At 57.1% G+C, this 17,190-nt stretch overlaps 1 protein-coding gene across 4 annotated transcripts; it reads right to left on the bottom strand.

Annotated features, from left to right (window-relative positions):
• Positions 1-984: 984 nt before the first annotated feature.
• Positions 985-12,943, bottom strand: AMPD2 (adenosine monophosphate deaminase 2). Of its 4 annotated transcripts, none has more exons than XM_012751594.2 (18): positions 12,472-12,943; positions 7,460-7,590; positions 7,098-7,228; positions 6,641-6,709; positions 6,442-6,553; positions 5,969-6,155; positions 5,596-5,737; positions 5,397-5,486; positions 5,005-5,134; positions 4,629-4,823; positions 4,412-4,543; positions 4,103-4,266; positions 3,675-3,801; positions 3,421-3,584; positions 2,980-3,100; positions 2,490-2,663; positions 2,206-2,316; positions 985-2,057 (listed from the first exon to the last, which is right to left on the bottom strand). In XM_012751594.2, the coding sequence occupies exons 1-18, from the start codon at positions 12,479-12,481 to the stop codon at positions 1,848-1,850; spliced, it is 2,400 nt and encodes a 799-aa protein (XP_012607048.1). In that variant the 5' UTR covers positions 12,482-12,943; the 3' UTR covers positions 985-1,847. The 4 variants fall into 4 exon arrangements, 3 of the variants coding, with proteins under 3 accessions (XP_012607048.1, XP_012607046.1, XP_012607047.1); XM_012751592.3 differs by lacking the exon at positions 12,472-12,943 and adding an exon at positions 11,514-11,695; XM_012751593.3 differs by lacking the exons at positions 7,460-7,590; positions 12,472-12,943 and adding an exon at positions 11,514-12,427.
• Positions 12,944-17,190: the final 4,247 nt, after the last annotated feature.

Genomic DNA, 17,190 nt, shown 5'->3' with positions numbered 1-17,190 from the left:
TCTGTGACGTGGAAATGGCTAGAATGACTCAGCAAGAGATGTCTTCTGCAACTGAAGGGACCTGGGTCTTGGCCAGCAGCCCTCGGGAGGTTGGGGACGAGAGCCTTGGCCCAGGGCAGCCAGGCAGGGAGTGGGGCCGGGTACAGACGCCCCTCCTGCCTGCTGAGCTAGGTGCGGCTGGGGCAGAGCGGCCGACAGGACAGGACCGGAGGACACCGCTGGCCTGCCCGCCTCCCGCTCTTGCTCTCGCCCTGCCCAGGCCCGCAATTACACAGGCTCACGCTGTTCTGCAGCTAATCATCATTACTGAGGCGGCCAGCCAGGGGCCGCCGTTCCTCCCCACACAGCCGCAGCTGCCACGACAGGACCTCCCGCCCACCCCGGACCTCGCACAGCCCAGGGCACATTCCACTGCCCTTCTTTACTTAGGAACAGACTCTGGCACCCGCTGTGCCAAGGAGGTACTCCAGAAACTGTGTATCAAACAGGGGACAGAAGCTGAGTGGGTCAAGGCTGGATTCGAAGACACAGGCTTGTTTCAACCCCTTGCAACAGATTCTGCCGGGAGTTTGCAGATGTCTGTGCCACACCTTCCACCTCCTGAATCGGAATCCCTGTGGGTAGGACCCCCAGATGTCCAGAGTTTCAGGGTTTGCCTGTAAGTGCATATTCTCGTATCCACCAGACTGTCCCCTAAGTGGCTGGAAGTGGGGAGGAAGTCCAAGGCGGGAAGGGGGCACCATCTCCCAAGCTGGTGTGACAGGGATGTGCCGCAGACCTGGGCCAGGTATCCCCCCCCAGAGGGGGCAGGCGGGATGCGGCCTGGTGGGCATCTCCCCCCTCCCACAGCCTCCTTTGTCTGTTTCCATGTGCATGGACAGACACTGCCCAAGCCCGACGGCTCCCTCAGAATGTGCTGCACCTCCATCCACAGCCACCCCCACCACAGCCCTCCCTTCTCCCAACAGAGACCCTCCTGCCTCATTACTTAAATAATCTTTATTTCTCATGCACTAGGAAAGACGGATCATACGAAACACTGCATTTCACAGCAAAGGTCTCGGTCCAGAACACAACATGGGGGCCCAGCCAGGATCCAGATCTGCTCAAAGCTCTGGGGGCCGTATTGGGACACTACTCCCAGGGCTAGTGGGAGATCCAGGACCCTGTGGCTGCAGTGGCCCCAGACACAGCATAGGGCATCTGTCCTCTTCCACAGAGGCACAGGAAGCTGACACCAGAGGAGCACGTGGGCTGGGGAAAGGACGGAGAAGGCTGCTGGGCAGTGACTTGGCGAAGACGATGGTCCACCCCCTCAGGCCAGGCAGCCCAGGGCGGTGGCCCAGCTCTTGGCCCAACTCTACCCGGCGCAGAGCTGATGCCCACGGCAGCGCTGTACACACCCCGCCCGACTGCTCCTTGGCCACATAAGGCAGGGGCCACATAAGGCAGGGCCTAAACTTCAGCCCCAGCCAAAGCTCGGATTTGCCCAGGCAGGACCCCAAAGACTAGAGGGGCCAGCCCCCCCCACAAACATCCCCAGACCCTGTGGACACTGGAGAGCCCACAGGATAGCCAGGCTTTTGAGGATCCTAGGATAGGGCCACCAGCAGGGCTATCCCTCAAAACCTTGGCTGTCAGGTGCCACCTGAGCTAAGACAATGGTGAAGGAGATTCCCAGACATTGCTTTCCCTGGAGTGGCCCAGGGACAGGGACATGGTCAGAGACGTGCAAGACAGAGACAGAGAAGAACAGAGACATGCAGAGACTACAGCAGGATGGGAGGGCTCTGAGAACAAAACATGGCCGAGGTGCTGAGATGTGGTGGGCGCGGCGTGGGCCAGGCTCACTGAGGCCCTGGGCTCGTGGCGCCACCCGCCTCCTCCGGGATGGTCTCCAGCATCTCGCTCTGGACGGCCTGCGTGATAAGCGCCAGCTCCTGGCACAGGGTCTCATGGCGGTAGCCCACGCGGATGTCTGGGACGTTGGTGCGGCGGATGTCATTTCCCTCGGGGCCCTCCTTGGTATAGTTGGGTCCCAGCCAGTGGCTCTTTACCTGCAGAGCCAAGTAAAGGGGTAACGGGCAGAGCTGCAGCCAGCCCTGGGCGGCCCTGCCTCACCCCGGACCAACCCAGGGGCAGAGCTCAAATGCAGAGGGGAGGAGATGCGATCCCAAGGAGCAGCCAGGCAGGAAGGTATCATACCTTGTGGGAGAAGCCGCTCATGAGCACACTGTTGCGGGCCAGCTCACACATGTCACAGGAACTCAGCTTCCACACCTGGGTGGCAATGCTGTACTCCTCCATCAGCGGCTCCTGCATAGGCCAGGTTCCCTCAGGCAGGCAGGCCCCAGCCCTGCAACCCCGCTCCGCCTCCCCCTCCATTGTGGGCCTCGCCACTCGCTGCACTCCACCAGCAGGGGGCAGCACCAGCCCAGAACGACCCCAGTGTCCCAGGACACCTGCCTGCCTGCCTGCCCGACTCTGACCTTGGTAAAGTGGAACTGCAGGGGATCGTCAGTGGACAGGGAGACCATAAGGCCACGGGACAGGTACTCGGGTAGCGGGTTCCGGTGGTAGCTGAGGAAGAGGCTGTTGTTGCTGAGTGGGGACATGGCGATGCCGATCTGGGCCAGGTAATACAGGTACTGCAAGACCGGGGCCTGCACAGGTGACAGGGAAGAAAGGACTGTCAGGTGGCCTGGAGACGGGAAGGGCATGCTGGACCTGGGGTGTCCAGGCCACCGCAGTGGGCAGGGGGAAGGGAATCCGAGCTGGGCCTGACGTGCGAAGGGTGAGTTGCAGCCAGAGTCCAAGTGGAGGCCCCTGTCTGGAGGCGGGGGTGGGGAAGGTTAATTACACTGGAAAGGTGGAGTCCAATCTGGGGGCTGGGTGGGAGGAGGGTCAGTCACTGAAGGGCCGAGTGGATCAGAGGAAGGTGAACAACTGGGAGGGGAGGCTGGAGGTGCAGACCCTGACCTTGCGCAGAAGCAGCCCGTGGGAGATGTTCTCAGCCAGCATGAAAGCTGACACCAGGTGGTGGATGGGCCCAGCCTCCCCGCAGTGTGGCCTCAGCACAAAGGTGTGGAAGCCCCTCTGCCTGGGGGGCATGAAGACAGGGTCAGCTCCTGAGCCTGGGCTGGCCTGGGCTCGCTGGGGCTCCTGAACCCCACCCCAGCACACGCACGTCCTCCAGGCAGGGACTGTGTGGGCCTAGGATAAGGGGAGCTGGGGTAGATGCCTGGCTGTGAGGGCTGAGGGGTGGGGCCCTGCAGGCAGAGAAAGAACCCATCCAGTCCAAGCACAGGGCACCAGGTGGGTCAGGGCTCTGGTGGCCCCAGCCCAGGGCACCCAGAGCAAGCTTTGTTGGGTGAGAGACCACATGGTGCACAGGGATTCAGCACTGGGCGGTGCAGGCACCTGCGCAGGTGGTTCAACGTGGCCATGTTGGCGAAGGTGTAGTACAGGTAGTAGGCGTAGGGTGGGTTGTCCTCCTCCACCCAAGCCTCGGGGAGGGGGCTCTCCAGGTTGAAGACATGGTTCTCAGGCTTGGACTCATCATCCACGCTGTCAAAACCATCCACCTGGCACAGAACCTTGTGGTCAGGCCCAGAATTGCAGCTGGGCTGAGGCTGGTCATCCTCCCCATACCCAGACCTATGCTGCCTGCTCACATGCTCCAAGAAGAGGTGTAGCTCCGGGTGGCTGGCAGGGTGCACAGTGGCCTCAAACAGAGGCAGGAAGATGTTCTCCAGCATCTCCTGGAAGTTGGCCAGCTGGCCCTTGGTGCGGTACACGTCACTGCAGGCGAGACAGCACACAGGCATGTGCGGGTCAGGGCCAGCGAGAAGAAACTCAGCAGGCCAGTAAGGGTCAGAACTTGGCTCAAAAGCACAGAAGGACACTTAAGCCACACTGGGAAAGTGGGGACACCAGGGTGGGCCGGGCTGAACAGACCACGGGTGGAACCAGGCAGCCCCTCCTTGGACTCAGAGGGCTTATCGGGGTCAGGGGAGGTTCAGCCGCCCCAGGAGGTAGGAGGCAGGCCCTTGCCCCTTGAACACGGGCCCCCATATTCCTTTCCACTCCAAGGGACACTCACAAGAGGCGGGGCACCTGCACGAGCCAGCGCACATTGGGAGAGTGCACGCGGTGCGTGACAGCCCAGCGTGCCAGCTTGTCCCACTCGTCCCTTGAGCGCCCGTAGATGGAGAGGCGCAGCTCTGCGTTCTGGTATTTGCTCTCCTCCAGGTCTGACATCACCTCCTGGACACATGGGGAGCAGATATTCTCGCGCCCACCACGTGCGCTCCGTCAGACCTCTTCAGGCCTCTTACCCCACACGATCCCCGCACAAGAGCCCCCCAGAGCCCAGGTCACGTGGCTCAGTGGCTGAGGGCTGCCTCCTTACCTTGATGATGTGAGCAAAGTACTTCCCAGAAACCCGGTTGTCAGTCTTGATGAAGATCTCTCGGAGGACAGACTCCCCAATAGGGTTGTATTTGGCATTGAACTTGTCAAAGCGATGGAAGGTGTTCCTGTCCTGGAGGAGATGGGCAGGACCAGGTCACCCTAACCCCTAGCCCCTACCCTGACCCAGCCCCTCAGCCCGTGCCGCTGGGGCGGACCGCGTGCACGTCGAGCGTGTCCACACTGAGGTCGTAGGCAGTGAGGTGCATGCTCTCGAAGACCTCCCGCAGCGTCTGCTCGCGGCCCTGCTCCACGTGCACGATCTCATCCAGGTGCCGCTTCATCGCCCGCTTGATGAAGCGCAGCAGATGCTTCTGGTTCATGCAGGAGGAGGCATGGATGTGGGTGTCCACCTGGGGTGCAACAGGGCACTGCTGGTCCACCAGAGGCCAGGAAGGGCCAGGACGGTGGGATGGGAGAGGACACTCCATTCTGGATGCTGGGTTGGGGGGCCCAAGCCCTTGAGGGGGAGGCTGGACCGAGGTGCAGGGTCAGGACACAGAGAGGGCCACAGGGTGGGGAGTGAGGGCCCACCTTGCGGATGTTGTAGAAATCTCGGTGTGGCACTTTCTTCTGGGCAGCCAGCTCCTTCATCTCATTGAGTAGCACATGCATCTGGAACTTGGAGCTCAGGTACTGCAGCCGGCGGTAGCAGAATGACTTTCTGGGCACGAGGAGAACATGGCAGGGACTCAGGCCCTCAAGGGAGCACCTGGGGAGGGCCTGGGTAGCAGAGTGGAGGGAGAGGGGGGAGGGTGTGGGAGGAAGGCTGCCAAGAAGGCAACAGACTGAAGGAAAGTCTAGCACTCAGTGACTAGGTGACTAGAAAGGGGCAAGACACCAGGTGACAGGGGCTGGGGCAGAACTGGGGCTGGAGAATCTGGGCTGGGAGGCGAGCTGAGTATCTGGGACTGGAGGGGACTCACATGGGGCCATTGATAATCAGGGCCATCAGCACATTGACGTCAGCCACAAATTCCTGCAGGTCGGGGTATGGCAGCTCCACCTCTGAGCAACTGGCATGGAGGGGAGCTTGGGTGAGGAGGGCACGCCAGACTCGGTGGCCCTTCTCCAGCCACTGCAGCCTCCCACACAGAGTTCCCCAGCACATAACACCCCTCTTACTGCTCATCGGGTTCCCTGCGGGTGTAGACGTGCACCACGCCCCGCACCATGCGCAGGCCCAAGCCCAGGTCCCCAGGCATGGTGCTTGGTTCACAGTGCTCATAGGGGTGCTGCTCCAGCGCAGGGGGGTGCACCGGGGCATCTGCAGAGGGGTGAGGAGGGTGGAGTCAGGGCCTGGGCTCTTTTAGGCAGGGGCTCCCGAAGAGGGTGAGAGATATCGAAGACCCCAGCAGGGTAGGCAGCTCCTGACTTGCCCTCCCCCCCTGAGCACCAAGAGGCTATGTGTGGGCAGAGGCAGGCAGGGCAGAGATGCCCAGGCCCCAGGCTCAGGGAGCCCAGGGCACTTGGGGTGGGGCAGGGAGCGGGGTCCCACCAGCAGACACAGGGGTGTCGGGGCCCTGCTCGTAGGTCCGTGTCTCCAGAGGCTTCTCAGCCAGCTGCTGCAGGTAGCGGCGGGTGGTGGGGCAGAAGCTCTGCAGCGACAGGGCCATGTACTTCTCCCGGATGAACAGTGCCCGAACCACGCTCTTCGCTGCGTCCAGCAGGTCTGTGAACGGCACCTGGAGACGAGGACATGTGATCACTCTCCTCAGTCTCAGACTCAGGTTCACTCTCACCTCCTTCCTGGGGCCTTACCCAAGACCCCAAGGTACTCCCACCTCCCACAGGCCCGGACCCCAGAACACTCAGACCACTCTGGTCCCAGCACATCAAGTAGACCCTCTGACCCCCAGCTGCTGGGGAAAGAGAACCACCCTCTCCGAGGCTCCCCCCCACCTCGCACTCAGCTCCCCGGCTGGGACACTGAGTAACGAATAGAAACCCAAGGTCCTGGCCCACACTCACCCCACACTTCTCCTCCCCAGAGATGGTGACCCGCTGAAACTCCCGTTCCAGCACCACATCACGCTCCCGCAGGCCCCTGTCACCCTGCCCCTCGACCTGCTCCTTGTAGAGCCTGCGTGGGAGGGGTACGGGAAGGAGGTTGGAGCCAGCGGCAGGCAGGCACCAGCTCCACACCCCAGTACCCCTCTGCCCTCCTCACTGTAGGTCCGAGTCACTGTCCGTCTTCAGGAAATCTTGCTTGGCCCTAAGCAGGATGTCCGGCTCCAGCCTGGAGGGGTGAGAGGTCAGGCAGATCACGAAGGATGGCCCTTGCTCCCAGGTCCCAGCACCGTGCTAGGTGCTGTGCACGTGTTGCCACATGTGAGCTCACAGGCAGAGCTGTAGAGCCCTGTGCTGTTCTTACCCCACTTTAGAGATGAGAAAGCAGACCCAGAAGTTAAGCAACATGTTCCAGGCCATATCAGTGGATGGGAGACAGAACCAGAACCCAGCAGCCTGTCTCTGAAGCCCACACTCTATGCTGCCCCCCGTGTGGACCGCAAAGGGAGGACAGGAGAGGAAAGGGGACAGGGAAGGGGCTCTGAAAGAGCCCAGATGGAGACAGAGGGATGCTGAGCCGACCACAGCGTGTGCCTTCGGCTGCCTGCCGGGCTCACTTGACATCCTGGCTGATCTGCCGCTCCAGCCGCTGCCGCCGCTCCTCCAGCTGCTCGATGGGGCTCTCCTCAGGGAACTCATACGGGGCACTACGGAGCTCACTCTCAGCCAGCGAGCGGCTGAACAGCTCCTGGGAGGAAGGAAGGAAGGGTCAGCGTGGCCTAGCCCTCGGCCCCTGGGCCCCCTCCTGCAGAGTCTGGGGATAGGGTGAGGGCGGCAGGACCTGGGGGTACCTGGGACAGGCTGAGGATCAGGAGGCAGCCAAGCATGAGGCCAGGGTCAGCTGGGGTGGAGGGGCATGGGGAGCAGAGGCAGGGCATGAGGACATGGGGTGAGGGGTGCAGGTGGTGCCAGGTGATACCTCGGCGATCTCCTTGCATTTGCCATCCATAGACGTGCGCAGGTCGAGCGGGAAGTGCTTGAGGCAGGGGGCGGGGCCCGGCAGGGATCGGGCAGACTGCAGCGGAGGGGCCCCCAGACCACCCCGAGCCTCTGCAGAGACAGTGATGCCAGGGTCAAAGGGTGGAGGGGCAGCCCCTGGAAGCCCTGGGCCCCCACCTGTCCCAGGCCAGCTCCCAAAAGAGCCCAGGGCCTGGTAAGTGGGCAGTCCCTCCTCAGAGGCGGAGGAGTGAGCCTGTGTGTAACTCCTAGGGACCTCACCCTCACGTCTGACACAGGGACCCCTCACCCATTCCAGGCTCACAGGTGGGGGTCCTGAGTCTGCCCCTAGAACGAGTGGGTTTATTCACTCAACAGGTAAGAACCCCAGACTAGGGCCTGCTCCCTCAGGCCATCTTCAAGTGACTACCTCCCAGAGCAGGCACTCATGTGTCCATGTGCACGCACGCACATACATGCAGACACATGCACACAGACACACACCAGACACTCTTAAAGACCAAGCAGCTACACCAAGGACCCCAGCCCACAGCTACCAGGGCAGGCGATCCGGGATCAGGCCTGTCCCGGACTAGCAGATCCTCCACTCCGAGGGGCAGGGCAGGGCACTGTACCTGACATCCCAGACCTATGGAGCACAGGGAAAGCCACAGCTGCCCCCCAGCTCTTACCAGCAGACCAGCCCTCAAGGGAAGAAAAGGAGAGTAAGTGGAGGACCTGGTTGGCAGGGGAACCCTACCTCCTCCCTAGAGGCCTGCCTCTCCCCCAGGACCCCAGGGCTGCCAAGAAGTGGCCTGGCCCTGGCCCGCCCCTCCCACTGCTGGCTGCCCCTCCAAAGGGAGCTGCCACAAACAGTCTGCGCCACTCAGAGGCCCCAGGATCTGGGCCGGAGGCCCTGGGGAAGGGAGTATCAGAAGCCAGGGGTCCTTCTCCATCAAGGACGTCGCTCCTCATCTGTACCACAGGAGGCTGGCACTGAAGACCTGGAGGCTGCTAGTCTACAGGGGCTGCCTGAGCCCCAGCCCACCCCCAGAGGACCCTCCCTGGGCTCAGCACAGCGGGAAGCTTGGCTCTCCCAGCCAGCTGTGGGGGTGCTTTCCTCTAGCACCCTCCTTTCCCCTCTCCACCCAGGCTTAGGGAAGGGTTGGAGGCTCTGCCTAGGTAGCCTGCCTTAAAAGTCTCTGTGCCGGTTTCCCCATACTCCAGGTCTGGTCCCAAGGCTGGACAAAGGGAGGAAGGTACCTGCCCCAGATATAGGACGCAGCCCCTGCTCAGCCTGGTCCCTGCCTGGACCCTACCTGCAGAGTTCAGGCAGCTCCGGCCAGCAGCCCGGTGCCCCTTGCCCGTTTGCCGAGTGAAGCTGCAGCCAGTCCCCTGGGGCCGCACGGGCTGTACCAAGTGCAGCTGTGAGCAGGGGAGACCCTGGGATGGCTGCGAGCAGGGGGCTGGGGGAGTTCAAAGGAGCCCAGAAATCAAGGGAAGGAGCATCAGAGTTGGGAGGTAAGACGAACTCCGGAACTGACAGGGCCTTAACCTTCACAGTGCCAGGGAGGGCCCAGCCGAATGCAGGGATCCCAAGGGGGAGAAACAGGGTAGGCTGATTGGGAAAGGCAGGCAGGCAGGGAGGGGCCAAGCTTCCTTAAAATCCACTGCTCTAGGGGACAGCGAGTAGGCAGGGCCTGGCGGGCCAGAGGGTAGGAGAGGAGAAAAGGGAGGGGGAGCAGCCCTCATCTCTGAGCCCAGCAGCACCGGCCAGCTCCCTCTGCCCAGGGGCCTTGCTGCTCCCCGCTGTCTTCTGGCCCTGCTTGTGGGGTCACTTGGGAGAGAAAAGGCCTTGCTGGGGGAGAGGAACTGGCTGTCACCTGGGGAAGGGGCCCAGTCTGAGTAGGGGCCAGTTACTGAGGCTTCCTGGCTGCCCAGCTGCTCAGACCTCCAACCCTGTTCCAGGCCTATATTCAGGGACAGGACAAACTGTCCAGGAGGAGAGGATCTAGAATTGGGAGGGAAAAGAGAATCTAGAAAAGAGGGAAAAGAGGATCTAGAATTTGGAGGACTTGAGTCTGACTCTTCCCACTTACAGGCAAGTCCCTTCCTACTCTGAGAGGCTTTGAGTCTACAAACGGGGTGATAAAGGGTCCGCACCCTGGCTAGCCACAGCTGCCCCAACACTCACAGAGATAAGTGCTCTACAAGTGTTCTGTGAAACACCAGCCTCTGTGCAAACGTGAGAGTCTACAATTATGGACTCCTGGGACCCTCAAGACACTTCTCACATGGAGCCTCACTCCTGCAGGAGGGTGGGAGGTTCTTGGCCCGTGCAGAGCCGAGGCAACTAAGCAGTGGAGGGCAGTGAAGAGAACTTGGCAGGGGCGGAGATGAGGATGATGCTATCACTTCCTTGGAAAAGGAAAGAGTAGGAAGAGGAAAAAAAGGGATACCTGCCTCTCCTCCAGTAGTAAGGTCTTTTCTTGCCCAAGGACCCTGATCCTACACACCTCCTCTCCACATATGGCCCCAGACCACAGACCTCCATGGCTGCTTTGTATGGGGTCAGCAGCAGCTGAGTCAAAGGCCCAAATTGCAACCACCAGCCCCCCAACCCACAGCAAGGTGGCCTGGGGCCTCCATCCACAGCAATGCTGGGGTGAGCAGGACAGGTTACAGCAGCTAGCCTGCCAGGCCACTGCACAAGGCTGCAGAAGGAAGGCTCAGTGGAGGTGACAAACAGGCAATAACCCCCACGCTCTCTGAGGCCAGACCTAGAAGACTCAGCTGCCTGCTGGTCCCTTCTCCCTAGGCCTGTGCTGGAGGTTCCCAGCTACAGCACCAACACGCACATAGGGGAGTCAACCAAAAGCTAACTCCACTAACTCCATACCCACCGACCCCAAGGTTCTGACCACCCCATGTCCCCTCTTGGCCAAGAGCCTCCTCACTCACTGCCAGGACTGCCTCTGTAGGCACGGCGTGCCCAAGGCCGTGACCCACGAGCATCAGATGCTCACACCATCTGACCACCAAAAGGTCTCTGGTTCAGCAATAGGGCAACTGGTGCAGATCTAGCCACAAGGGCCACGCTTTCTGGGCACAGAGAACACTCTCAGGACAGCACAGGCATCTTCAGACCTTGCACCAGGCATCTTCAATGGCATAAGAAAATACAGGAGGTGGATGATCAGACTATTGTTATCCACAGCTGTGGGAGGGATGGGGAACTGTGTTGGCATAACTTGGTCACCAAAGTGGAGGGGGTCTTTCCTTAGCCACAGGGCAGCAGATGGCAGGCAGACATCCCTCTGCAAGCACAGACCCAGGCAGTCGAGGCAGCGGAGCCAGCCGAGCCCTCACCGAGACAGGCACTGCCGCAATGGGCTGCCTGCTCCAAATGGTGCAGCGATGCCTACTAGAGTGGGAGCCGAACCAAAGGGTGCAGGAGCACACGCAGTGTAGGCAGCAGCCCCAGCCCGATCCTCCACACAGTTAGCAAAGAGCAAACGACAGACACAGTCAAGCCCCCAGCTCTGGGATGCCAGCCAGCAATGGGTGTGCTCAGATGTCAGACCACAAGGGAGGGGGGATCTAGTTCTGGGATCCTAGAAAGAGAAACTAGCCACAAGAGAACAGCCTGAGTCTGTCTGATAAAGGCACAGGCGCCAGTCTGAGTGGCCAGTCCACAAAGCAGCCAGTCCCACACACCCCCGCTCCATTCACTCACACTCTATAGCAGTCTTAGCACATGCACACGCTGACACGTGTGCATAGGCACCTCTCGCTGCACCCACACCCACACCCACTCCTTGTTACAGAGGACAGCATCCCCGACATAGAAACTTCAGTCACCCCCCACCTCCCTTCCCCCAACCCCACCTCCAAGCCCCAGCCCCGGGCTCTGAGGTCGAGGAGCATCACCTCAGATAGGATGCTGAAGAAGAGGGCCCCCCTCTCTGGGGGACCAGTGGCCTGGGCGAGGATGGTGGGACAGAGCCCGTGCCTGAGGCCAGCAAGCACACACTCACCTGGAATTGCAATGGAGGGCTGTAGGCTGGCCCGCTTCTTAAAGGGATATTTGGTCTTGGCCTTGCCGGGGCCAGATGGATAGGATGCCATGGCTGGGGCCACAGCAGTGCCAGCGGGGGAGTCTGAGCGGCACTGGCTGGGGCCTGGCTCTGCCACATCCAACCCCTTCCTCCGCCCCGCCCCCAGCGGGAGTGACTGATGCAGGAAGCAGCGCCCTGCAGGCGGAAGAGGCCCTGGCGACGATTTCTCAGGTTGTCTAGGCAACCCCGGGAGTGGGGCCTCATCCCTGCCCCTTATCCCTCCCCTCCCTCTTCAGTCCCTGGAGTGACGTGACTGATGGTGGCTGGGTCTGGGGAGGGGGCTGAGGGAGAGAAAACAAGATGAGGAAGGGCCAGCCCCTAGCCCTCCACTAACCCTCTCAGGAGCCCTCACCCCTTGCCAGCCCTCCAGGGCAAAGGAGCCAAAGGAGCCAAAGTCCAGGCTAGCTGGTCCAGCTAGCATGGGAGGAAAAAAATAACAGTAAACAGGAATCCAGCAGAGAACGCCTCTAAGCTCAGAACACATTCCTCTCAGAGTAGGGATACTCTGGGGCAAAGCCCCCTTTCTTCCTTTCTATCTGACCCCAGGGGTGGTCTAGCTCTGGTGGAAGGGGTAGAACTGAGAATCTCAGCCCAGGAGGGATAGAGGCCTGTCTTGGGAAAATTCCACTGTCCAGCAGAAGCTACCTACTAGGAAAGCAGGGAGGCCAGGAGACAGGGGCTTGGCTGGGGGTCTGGGAGAGACATCCTAGACTTTTCCCTCTGTCTTTGCACACTCAGGCTCTGCTTCCCCAGGCCCTTCCAGGAGGAGCTGGCCGCCTTCCCTAGGACCTGCAGGCTGTGCTGGGACTCCCCCACCCTCTTGTCATCCTGGCCACAGCACTTCTCTGTCCCAGAGACCACGCGAGCACCCACTCACCTGAGGCCATGATGCCCGAGTCTCAAGGGCCACCGAGGACGCCGCCCGGGAGGGTCTGCAGTGCCGGGAAGCCGGGTCCTGAGGGGGCGGAGCGGCGCTGGGGCACAGACCCCCGCCAAGCCGCTTCCAGGGCCCCTGCCCTGGCACCAAGATGGGGGAGGTGCAGCAATCTTTCGAGATTGCCAGCTGGCTGGAGACGGACCTCCTCGGACCTCGGCGGTCAGACTGGCCTCAGGAGACCCCGGCGTCCCGACCTCGGGCCCCGCACTCTAGAGGCGGCCAAGCCACGTGCTCCCCAGGGAGCAGGATCCGGAACTCGTCTGGGCTTCTCTCGACACTGCCTGGGTATTCAGGGTCGGAGTCCCGCGGCTGGACTGTGGGGGAGCCACGCAACAGGTGCGACCCTACCAAACTCTCGCCGACGCCACGCCAGTCGGCAGCCCCAGGCCCAGCCAGTCCGTGGCCCCGCCCCCGCTCGGGCCCGCCCCCGCCGCGCCGGCCCCGCCCCGCCATCTTTTCTCTTCCCGGGCGCCACGTGGGCACCCTGCACACCACGGTCTGCCCGGCCTGACCCTGGGTCTTGGGCAAGGTTTGTGCGTCAGCTTCCTCATCAGTAAGATGGGATGGGGTAATGACACTACCTCGCTCAAAAGAGTTATTGTGAAGATTGTAAAGTCCCTTTGCACAGTCCCTGGCACGAAGTCAGGGCCCAATAAAAGGTGGCTGTTTTTGTCCCAGAATTTGTTTTAGGCAGAAGCCTGCCCCTACATATTCACCTAGGTCATCTGTTTTATTCTGGCTGCCCTAGGTGGGAAGGGTGTGCTTTGCAGTTGTGGCTCCCCTTCCCACATTAATTTCTGTATTTGGTGGTTAAGAGCTTAAATTCTGTAGCCAGAATGTCTAGGTTCAAATCCAGACTCCTCCACCTAATTCCTGATATTGGGCAAATTACTTCTCTGTGTTCCTGTTTCCTCTGTAAAATGAGTGTAAGAGTACCTGCTTTATATGGTGGTGTTAAAATAAACGAGCTAATGTAAGTTAAGTACTTAGAACTGTGCCTGGCCTGTAGTTACTACTCAATGTTCCTGTATTATCATTGCTTTGGCCTTGACCTTTGCTGCTGTTGACATTCACAGGTTGATTCACCTTGCAGCCTGTAAAGAAATGGAGTTGAGCTGTTTTGGGAACTGCAGACACCCTAGCCTACAAGCATCCCCACTCCCAAGGGGTAGAGAATCCAACCTAAAGGGAACTTGAGGAGGGAAGTCCCTGAGACTTCAATTAATATAATTAAGTGCATAAGCAGCAATTAATCTCTTCCCAATTCTCCTGGCTGTGGGAGCCCTTTGGCCCTCACACCCAGTTATTCTAATGCTGTTTGTCCAGCTCCTCCCAGTTCTCACAACCCCCACAGCAGAGTTCCTTCCCAAACTCTGCCTCCCTCTTCTCTTCCCAGGCTGGACCCTAAACCCTAATCTCTACCTGCATGTGGTATCATCTCCATTGATCCCCTGTCTACTGCTCCTCACCCCAAACAAACTTAAAAACCCTTGGCCTCCGTAAACATTGTGGTGGAGCAGGGGGAAGTTCACCTCACAAAGAATCTAATAAAACTAAAAAGAGAACAAGGAGATACCATGTTTACCTATCAAAATAGCAAAAACTAAGAAAAATATCCTAATGCAGGCAAGGGTGTAGTTAGTAAGACATGACACAACACACACACACACACACACAGTCTTGGTGACCATAAACATCGATATAATATTTTTGAAAGCCATTTGGTAATATATAGTAAGAGTTTCAAAAGGGTTCTCATTATTTAACACAGTAATCAACTTTCAGGAAATTGTTCTTTTAAGGAAAGCTGCCAGAAAAATAGGTGTGCACAAAGTTGTTCATCACTGCAATGTTTATCCATAGAAAGGTTAGAAACTTAAAGGTCCAACAATGGAGACTGTTTAAATTATGTCATATGCATATAATAAAATACAGCCATTAAAAATTGTTCTCGGAGAAGTTTTTAATGATGTGGAAATATTTACAGTATAAAATTAAGTGAAAGGCTGGATGTAAAAAACTGTACATACAGTATGGTCCTAATTATGTGATATATATAAATAGAAAAGAAACACACCCAAAAGTTTACAAATGATTATCTGTAAGTGGTGGAATTACAGATTATATTTATTCTTCTTTATCTGCATTTAAAAAATCATCTACAGTACATATCCATTATTTTTTTAATCAAGGGGATAGAAATCAACAAAAGCCTATTAAAATCTGTAATTGCCTCTACAGTCCCCCAACCTCAGGCTCTCCGAGTCTTAAACCCAGACTCAAACATAAACTATTCTTAATGTGGCTCTCTAAATTGGTCTTGGGGCCCTTAAGAATTTTGAGCCTGCTGGGCTTTCAATAATGAATAAAAATAAATCTCAAAATTAAAATCAAGCACCATATAATGAGGTAGAATGTCTATATTCTGATAAGATACAAATTTTGACATAGTTTTAAGGGACAGTGTTTTACATTGGGTTAGGCTTCTTAATTCAGACCTACCTACCTAACCAGCTAATAGGTGGCAATCCCTGCCCCCCATCCAACCCAGGCAAACCAGTTCATTAGTCCCTTTGTGCTCCTCCCTATTTCCATCTGCAACTCACCCTTCACTCTAAAACCCACCTCTATTTCCAGGCTATCTGATGTGTTGTCCCTGCTAGGAAGTCTGACCTAATTAGAGCTAAGCATCAATCTCCCCACCTACTCAACACCAGCAAGAATCTCAGGGATGTTTCATTGTCTGCGTAGAACAGAGCTTGAGAAATGAAGTGAGTCATCCTATGGCCTAGGATTTTCTCACATTGAGGCCTTAATGTTGCCTTTGAGCTTCTGGGATCTTCCCTAGCTCTGAATACAACTTCCTTCTCTCCTGGCCTCTTCTCCAGATGACTCCTTAATTGGCCCTCCTGGAACCTCAGGTCTGCAACAATAGCGCACTCCTATTTCTCTGAAGAACTGCTTCTCTTTGCTTCTGGCCTTTAGCTCACTTGTGATGTCAGCCTCCCTAGGCCAGAATACTTTGCACAGATATTAAAACTTGGGAGAGAACACCTGTACCTCCAAAAAGATACATGGCCAGGACAGTTTCCCAAGCCAATAACTTATGCCTAAACCCCTCTAAAAACAAGCTGTTCAGCTCTTGTTTCTCAGCTTCTCCTAGCAGCTAGCACCCCTCCCCACTCCTGTCCGTCACATAGCATTGCGTTTCTAGCACTATGCAGCTGTATCTATCCGTACTTGTTTATAAGTCCCCAGTGGATTTTAGCCAAACCCCTTACCTTGTCAATCAAGGCCCTTCACTGGCTGGCCCCAATTTCCCTTTCCCATCCTCATCTCCCAGCCCTCCCTTCCATTTCCTTTTACCTGAGCCAGTCACATTCAACTTCCCCGTCTTCTCTGAGCACACTTTGTACCTTATGCCCCTATGCCTTTTTTCATGCCCTTTCCTCTCCCCAAAATGCTTATCCCTCATTCTACTGTTGTTCTGCTTCTCTGTGGAAAGTCTGTTCATTTTACAATCACTCCTTCCTTCCTTCTACCATAGAACTTATCAGTCTGACAGATGAGTACTTTCTTGCCCTTCTTACCAGGGTAGAGGCTAGGTTTTAAACAGCTCTGAATTCCCCAGCACTGGTGCAATGTCCCTTTAAACTAAACATTTTTCTGTGAATTTCCCCTGTGAATTTTCCCCTCTCCAGTTCCCCTAGGGACTGGAAGATCCTGAAGGCAGTTCCTTATCCTTCCAGGTCCCCCCACTCCATCTGGGATAAGGCTTACCAATGGATGTGAGACAGATCCTGAGATCTCTCCTTAACTCAGGAAACATGCCCAAATTTGTTGGGAAACAATGAATCCTTTTTCACTCAAAATGATATGGTCATTAGGAGGATCACTCTTTTGTGCTTCAGTTCTAAAATGGGAATAGGCCGGGCGCAGTGGCTCACGCCTATAATCCTAGCAGTCTGGGAGGCTGAGGCGGGCGTATTGCTCGAGGTCAGGAGTTCGAAACCAGCCTGAGCAAGAGCGAGACCCCGTCTCTACTATAAATAGAAAGAAATTAATTGGCCAACTAATATATATAGAAAAAATTAGCCGGGCATGGTGGCGCATGCCTTAAGTCCCAGCTATTTGGGAGGCTGAGGCAGCAGGATTGCTTGAGCCCAGGAGTTTGAGGTTGCTGTGAGCTAGGCTGATGCCACAGCACTCACTCTAGCCTAGGCAACAAAGCGAGACTCTGTCTCAAAAGATAAATAAATAAATAAATGAATAAATAAAATGGGAATAGTACTGCATGCCTTACCTACTCCACCAGGACTCTGTCTCTAAATGTGATAATACAGTAGAACAGCCGCAGGAAAGGCACAGGAGCTGATGACGGGAGGCATGAGGTCATTGGTTTTAGGAATGGTGCATGCACAGTAGTAAATCTGTGCTCTCAGAGGCCAGGCAAGGGCCAGAAGCTCCCTTACTCAGTGTAGCAGTGAGAATGGGGAACTTCTACTCAGCAAGATAGGGAACAAAGCAGAAGAAGCACAGAAGTTTGCAGAGGCAGTAGCAGAAAAAGGAACAAGCTCCCATTTTCTTCATGTGTGAAAGAAGTTAGTGGTTCTTTTAACAAAACAAGTGCTAGTGTTATTGAGTTCATGCATTTGCCCA

This window comes from Microcebus murinus, chromosome 2 (assembly GCF_040939455.1).
Source record: "Microcebus murinus isolate Inina chromosome 2, M.murinus_Inina_mat1.0, whole genome shotgun sequence".
Taxonomy (NCBI): Eukaryota; Metazoa; Chordata; class Mammalia; order Primates; family Cheirogaleidae; genus Microcebus; species Microcebus murinus.
Note: the sequence above shows the minus strand (reverse complement) of the source record. Positions and strands in the feature narration are given on the sequence as shown.

What these genes read in the sequence shown, in the direction of transcription:
- AMPD2 (XM_012751593.3), bottom strand. Translation starts at nt 11,798, where the DNA reads ATGAGGCCCCACTCCCGGGGTTGCCTAGACAACCTGAGAAATCGTCGC. An exon ending in CAGATCAGCCAGGATGTCAA is followed by an intron (nt 6,710 to 7,097) that starts GTGAGCCCGGCA and finishes TCACCCCTCCAG; the next exon opens with GCTGGAGCCGGACATCCTGC. An exon ending in ACGGGCTGCTTCTGCGCAAG is followed by an intron (nt 2,664 to 2,979) that starts GTCAGGGTCTGC and finishes TCACCTGTGCAG; the next exon opens with GCCCCGGTCTTGCAGTACCT.